The 7,599-nt window shown below is 41.6% G+C and overlaps 1 protein-coding gene across 3 annotated transcripts in view; it reads right to left on the reverse strand.

The window, feature by feature from the left end:
* LOC110503043 (proteasome activator complex subunit 4B) overlaps positions 1-5,727 on the reverse strand; it is a 97,662-nt gene extending 91,935 nt beyond the window's left edge. Inside the window, exon 1 of one of the 3 annotated variants that reach the window (XM_090217579.1) lies at positions 5,612-5,727. In XM_090217579.1, the coding sequence (XP_090073705.1) occupies positions 5,612-5,631 (20 nt within the window). In that variant the 5' untranslated portion in view covers positions 5,632-5,727. Of the gene's footprint in view, positions 1-4,742; positions 5,249-5,611 lie in introns of those variants that run through there. The other 2 variants (XM_036960897.2, XM_036960896.2) reach the window with 2 other exon arrangements.
* Positions 5,728-7,599: the final 1,872 nt, after the last annotated feature.

A 7,599-nucleotide genomic window follows, 5' to 3' on the forward strand; every position in this document is an offset into this window, starting at 1 on the left:
AATTTAAAGTTTAATTCGTAACTAAATTATTTATTTATTTTTCTATTGGAAGGATTTAATCATTTGTAATTATCTCTACTTATGATAAGGCAAAAGGTTTGTTTCTGTCTCCATATGAAATGGTAAATATATCCAATGCAAAAATCTATATTTAAATGGTATTAATATTAATGTGCATATATTTCCATTAATTCCCATATATTCCCATGGAAAGTTTCCAACTCTGAATATTCCCCAAAATGTGCAACCCTAACGGTGCCACGTTAAATGTCACTGAGCTCTTCAGTAAGGCCATTCTACTGACAATGTTTGTCTATGGAGATTGCATGGCTGTGTGGTTTTATACACCTGTCAGCAACAGTGTTGAATGGCTGTCCACATACTTGTATATAGTGTATGACAAAGCCCAGTGCTATCGGCCAAGCAACAACAGTACATAAATAGGCCTGCATTGAATGCTTCTTGTTCTTGTCAAGGAGCCAAAATACTTGTGTAGCTCCAGAATCTAGATCAACTGTTGAGAGCAGTGACTCGGGTCATAGCCTGGACATAATCCTAATGCCCTGTTGGTATGAGTCCCAAAAGGCACCCTATTCCCTCAGTAGGTCACTCCTTTGGGCGAGGGCCCATAGGAAATAGGATGCCATTTGGGACATAGTTACAACTGACTGACACAGCTTAAGGTGAAAGAGCCTCATGAGCCTAGTAGCTAGTACAACCAAATAAAACATGGCAAACACAACACAGACAGAGAGTAATGATGTAACATTGGCACGGTGTGAAAACACTGTCTATGTGTAACTATTCCTATAAAGCGTTACACAGCCTATATGTTTGGAACAGAACTCTTGATTTTGTGAGAAGCTCTGAAGAGTGCCTTGAATTCAGAACTTCTGAAACAGGCTCACAGATAACTGTGCTTCCATCTTCTGTAGCCTGACACTTTATATATAGTTCTCTTTCCTGAAGGTCTGGGTACAACAGGGATGTGGTACAGTTAATATACAGTCAACCATTATCAACCTTGTGTAAGGCCTTATTAATTATTATGGTGCTGTATCGCGTTTACATCCTTAATTACAGTCAGCTATAGAATGGGATCACCAGTGTGTTACCAATCCCACGTGGTCACATCCAAGCAACACAAAAACCATTGCGAAACGGCACGTCACGTTGTAGAAGAGTTTACCTGGGACAGCATATCATATGAAGCAACACTGGCAGTGATTAGGCCATATGAGAACGTACATAGTGCATGTTGAAGCAGACTTTGCACAATCAGTGAGCCCTGAACTACAGAGCACTTGTGTTGTGTAGTTATGAGCAGTAGCTTTACGAAACAAAAATTAACACAATATGCAACAATTTCAAAAATGTTACTGAGTTAGAGTTCATAAGGAAATCAGTCCATTTAAATACATTTATTAGGCACTCATCTATGGATTTGACATGACTGGGACTACAGATATGCAGCTGTTGATCACAGATACCTTAAAGATAGGGTTGTGGATCAGAAAACCAGTCGGTATCTGGTGTAACCACCATTTTTCTCATGCACCGCAACACATCTCCATTGCACAGTTGATCAGGCTGTTGATTGTGGCCTGTGGAGCGTTGTCCCACTCTTCTTCAATGGCTGTGTGGAGTTTAGAGGTCGACCGATTAATCGGAATGGCCCATTAATAAGGGCCGATCTCAAGTTTTCGTAACAATCGGAAAGCGGTATTGTTGGGCGGCAATTTGCCAAATTTGTTTATTTTTTATATACCTTTATTTAACTAGGCAAGTCAGTTAAGAACACATTCTTATTTTCAATGACGGCCTAGGAACGGTGCCTCGTTCAGGGGCAGAACGACAGATTTTCACCTTGTCAGCTCGGGGGATATAATCTTGCAACCTTACAGTTAACTAGTCCAACGCAATAACGACCTAGCTCTCTCACGTTGCACTCCACAAGGAGACTGCATGTTACGCAAATGCAGTTGCTAGCTAGCATTAAACTTATCTAATAAAAAACAATCAATCATAATCACTAGTTACCTACACATGGTTGATGATATTACTAGATATTATCTGGCGTGTCCTGCGTTGCATATAATCTGTCTGAGCATTAAAGTATCTGACTGAGCGGTGGTAGGCAGAAGCTGGCGCGTAAACATTCATTCAAACAGCACTTTAGTGCGTTTTGCCAGCAGCTCTTTGTTGTGCGTCAAGCATTGTGCTGTTTATGACTTCAAGCCTATCAACTCCTGAGATGAGGCTGGTGTAACCGAAGTGAATTGGCTAGCTAGTTAGCGCGCGTTAACTAGAGGGACAGAAGCTATACTGTTACACTGGCAATACTAAAGTGCCTATAAGAACATCCAATATTCAAAGGTTAATGAAATACAAATGGTATAGAAGGAAATAGTCCTATAATAACTACAACCTAAAACGTACCTGGGAATATTGAAGACCCATGTCAAAAGGAACCACCAGATTTCATGTTCTCATGTTCTGAGCAAGGAACTGAAACGTTAGCTTTCTTTCATAGCATATATTGCACTTTTACTTTCTTCTCCAACACTTTGTTTTTGCATTATTTAAACCAAATTGAATATGTTTCATTATTTACTTGAGGCTAAATTGATTTTATTGATGTATTATATTAAGTTAAAATAAGTGTTAATTCAGTATTGTTGTAATTGTCATTATTACAAATAAAATAAATTGGCCAATTAATTGGTATCAGCTTTTTTGGTCCTCCAATAACCGGTATCGGCGTTAAAAATCATAATCGGCCAACCTCTAGTGGAGTTGCTAGATATTGGCGGGAACTGGAACACACTGTCGATCCAGAGCATCAAACATGCTCAATGGGTGGCATGTCTGGTGAGTACGCTGGCCATGGAAGCACTGGGATATTTTCAGCATCCAGTAATTGTGTACAGTTCCTTGCGACATGGGACCGTGCATTATCATGATGTGCCATTAATCTGCCACCATCACAACAGTGGGCCTCATGATCTCATCACACTATCGCTGTGTTTTCAAAGTACCATCGATAAAATGCAATTGCGTTCATTGTCTGTAGCTTCACCTGCCCATACCATAACTCCACCACCACGGGGCACTCCGTTCACATCAGCAAACCACTTGCCCACACAATACCAAACATAGTCTGTGGTCGTAAGGCCATTTGAACATGCTGCCAAATTCTCAAAACAAACGTTGAATTAGCTTATGGTATAGAAATTCACATCCAATTCTCTGGCAACAGCTCTGGTGGACATTCCTGCAGTCAGCATGCCAATTGCACACTCCCTCAAATATTGAGACATATGTGGTATTGTGTTGTGTGACCATTCTGCCCATTTTAGAGTGGCCTTTTGTCCTCAGTTCATGCTGCACAAGTGTAATGATCATGCTTTTTAATCAGCTTCTTGATATGCCACACCTGTCAGGTGGATGGATTATCTTGGCAAAGGAGAAATGCTCACTAACAGGGATGTAAACAAATATGTGTTTGTATGGGATATTTTATTTCAGCTCATGAAACCAACACATTACATGTTGCGTTTATATTTTTGTTCAGTGTAGTTTATTGCCATGTGACAGTAAAACTGAACTCCCTTCTGGAAAATAATATTGTTGTCTTCATTTGGGAATATGAAGTAATGTTTGCCTTAAGATTCTCACACTGTGGTCTATCTACTCAGCTAGCTAAATCATGGGACTAATGTAAAACCGTCAACACCGAAGTCTTTGAAAGTGTACACAACAGACTTTCAAAAATCTTTCACAAGTCTTGAGTCCTCCCTTGGGCCAAACAATTCCCGTGAGATGGTACCAACCACACCGTCAGAGTGACTAAGCAATGGCTGGCTAGCTTTGCTAGCTAAGTAAATGTATTATTAGGTAAAAAGAGACAATAGGTTACATGTCAGTAACATGTCTCAATTAGCTAGCTGGATAGATAGGTTCGCAGGGAAACGTATGTTAGAAACATATAGTTGGTATTAACTAACGTTAGGCCTATAGAGTTAAGCATGCTTACAAACAAGATGCACTAACGTTAGAGGGCTTGTCCGTTATGTAGTTAGTTTCCCTAGCCACTTGCTGAGTTTAGCTAACATTAACTAACTAGCGTGCTCAGTCTGTCTTAATGACACAGCAATTGATAGTTAGCACGGCGTTACTATCCGTGTCCATGGTTAACGTTACTCATATCGTGATTTAAGATTTAAGACAGCCATTTCGCTGGCATTCTGTATTGAAATGTGAAAGTTGAGTAACGTTAGCTGGCTACTGTTCTGACTGGCTAATGTTGGCTAGCTAACTTCGTTAACTTCAGCCAACTAACGTTACCTCTGGGTTTCTTGCCTGGCTAACCTTAATCCTGGGAGCTAAATGCACAAGGCCGAGTCAGTGACAGTGATGCATACACTGAGCTCAAAATACGCCGGTCAAATTGCGAATGTTAGCAAGCTACTACCGGTACCCCACTTTCGAACGGAAATCTAACTTTAGCTAGCCTAGCCTCCACTGGCTCGCCTCCTAGCCAACCCAAATATGTATCTTACTCGTCTGTGACTAAACTCCACCATTTGGGATGGAGCTGAGTCGGCTAGTTGCAAACTACATCAGCAAATAACGTTATTTGGCCAAGCAAATGTTCGTTGCTACCTAAAGCTAGTTCTCAGGGCAGGTGAATGGCAACCAGCTAACTAGAAAGTCAGACACTTGGGTAAGAACACACTTACGTGGAAAGTTTCCTTGTCCAAAACAAGACACCCGGCCATATCTCTCGAAGCTGGACAGCCCGGCCCAAGTTCCCTTTGATTTGACCCAAAATGACATTGGATTCGTCGTCTAATATATCCGCATATGGCAGAAGTTTGTTGTAGACGATGTCTTTTTGAGAGACAAATCCTAATGTCCCCGACACGTCTTTTTTCATATTACAATTTCCCAAAATGTCTTTATCTTCTTTGCTTGACAAGTTAGCGCGAATTAGCTAGTTTGTGTCCTTCTATAGCTAGCTACAACAACTTAATGTTTCCTTTTTAACATCCTAGCTAAATATCACAATTTTGCAGTGATAAGACTATATCCGGTATATATTCGATTCAGTTGAAGATTGTTTCTTGAAAAATTGCATTGGCACTTAATGATTTATTCTTAGCCAACTACCGAAGCTACATTCGGCTGACTTTTCACTCAACCACTCCTCCCCGACCCCTACAGTCATTTCCGCCAGTCAAAAAACAACTTCGGCGGATTGCATTCAATTTAAGGGGCGTACACCGCCACCTACTGTAGTGGAGGCCATTCACTGCCGACCTAAATTAAAATATTCGTGATATAGTTCTATACAATTTGGGAAAGGAACAATTACCCTGCCAACTATTAGCACTCTAAAAAAAATAAAAAAGTAACCACCATATCATCCTACTCCAGACCTATGGTCTGGGAGGACAGAACTCTACCACTCAATACCCCCTAAAACTGTTCTCCAGTAAAATCCCGCAATGCCAAATATTTCTCTGCCGCCACAACCTCTTTTCTGTGACTTTCGAGCAATTTCTGCAGCACAATTGGCAACCATAGCTATGAATGCAAAGAAACCTACCTTACTGACACATACAGCATATTCTTCACATCACTATTAGTCTCTGCCTGTTCACAGGAATCCTCTCAGGATCCCTCACCCTGTACCACTCTTCACTGCTACAGCAAACAATACTTGATGTACTACTATGACCCTGGCAACCTGCCTTTAACCGGACACCTTTGATCTCTAGCCCCACAACTAACTTCCTCCACCGAAACTACACATTCCTTAATTTCAAGCCCTCCTACACACTTCCCACATCTAGGCCTCACCCTCCTACATATTGCTGCCCATAAACTTGACACCAAATTCAGGAACAAGCATTCCTACAGGGTGACCTTATCTGGCAAAGACTACATCAAAACAGACAACGTCTTCTCCATTTCCCCACTGGATCTGCGTTGAACCAGGCAGCAACTATCAGACACGGGGAGCCTTCACTTTCAACTGATCTTCAACATTTAATACCAACCCAGGTATCACGCCTTTCAACAGTGCCCTTGTCCAGAGAGCAAAGCAAGTCACATTTCTTCTACCTAATCACGTGATCCAGAGCACCCGCTTCCTCTGGGCTGAAGAAACAATAAAAACCACCACTAGTACACTCCTAGTTACTGTCATCAACGCAACCTCTTCTCCACCCAACCTACCACCACAACATATGAGATCTCAAACCAGTGTGCCTCTCACCTAATACCATACCCTATTCAAAGGCACTGAAATATTTTGTCTTGCCCATTCACCCTCTGAATTGCATACATACACAAGCCATGTCTTTAAGGCTGGCGGATCACAGCCAACTTTTAGGTTCATACACCGCCACCTACTTTCTGGAGCATGAGGCCAGTCATAGCGGCAGGGTAGCCTATTGGTTAGAGCATTGGACTAGTAACCGGAAAGTTGCAAGTTCAAACCCCGAGCTGACAAGGTACAAATCTGTCATTCTGCCCCTGAACAGGTAGTTAACCCACTGTTCCTAGGCCATCATTGAAAATAAGAATTTGTTCTTAACTGACTTGCCTAGTTAAATAAAGGAAAAATAAAACAAATAAGACAGCCTACCTACATGAAATGCTCTTCATTACACCCGTTCCTCTAAGAAAGTTAAATATAGCCCTAGACACCACCTACACTCCAGTATAAAAACCCAATACCACTACTTTGACATGATCTGCACCATGCCAATGGCCTGGGAGGACAGGACACCCCGCAACACACCCTGTAATTCTTCTGAAGTCAAATCACATATACATCTCTGCAACTGCCACCACGTCTATTTTCTGTGAATTGCATTGCTGCAGTACAGTTGATAACCATTGATATGAACGCTAAGAAGCCAACCTTACTGAAGCATAAATCTCACATTGGCCTATCCCTCTGTTCTGGTACAAATCTACTCACTGGAACCCTCTCAGTATTCCTCTCCCATCCTCCATTTCTAAACTGCTTTCTAAACTGACCACTTCAAGCTGCCTCTCTTGCACCAGACACTATCCGATGGCCTCCTGCACACTTCCATTACCTTGGAATCTCCCTCCTACAAACTGCTGCAGCATGACCATCAACATTGCACCTGAAACAACGCAGTATATTCAGTACAAAAACTAAACGGTATAACTGATAACCTAAGAAAGTCATGTTAGGCTACGAGACAGAATCAAAACGACTGACGCTTCCCACCAGGTCTGCGATGCACCAACAGAAATCACTCCTTTCAATGGTGCTCTGCTCCTAAGAGCAAAGCAAGAAACAGATCTTGACCCAAGTTGTGTGACACAGAGCACCTCGTCCCTCTTATCAGAAGAGACAAACAAATATCACAAGTCCATTACAGGTTACTCTGAAACCACAAATTAATCCACCAAAAGGCAAGGGCCCACTTTCAAGGCTTAAACATCCTTCTTTAACCTGTCTCCTCCCCTTCATCTATGCTGATTGAAGTGTATATAACAGATTACATCAATAAGGGATTATAGCTTTCACCTGGATTCACCTGGTTAGTTTGG

This window comes from Oncorhynchus mykiss, chromosome 23, assembly GCF_057628025.1.
Source record: "Oncorhynchus mykiss isolate SJ-2025 chromosome 23, ASM5762802v1, whole genome shotgun sequence".
Classification (NCBI taxonomy): Eukaryota; Metazoa; Chordata; class Actinopteri; order Salmoniformes; family Salmonidae; genus Oncorhynchus; species Oncorhynchus mykiss.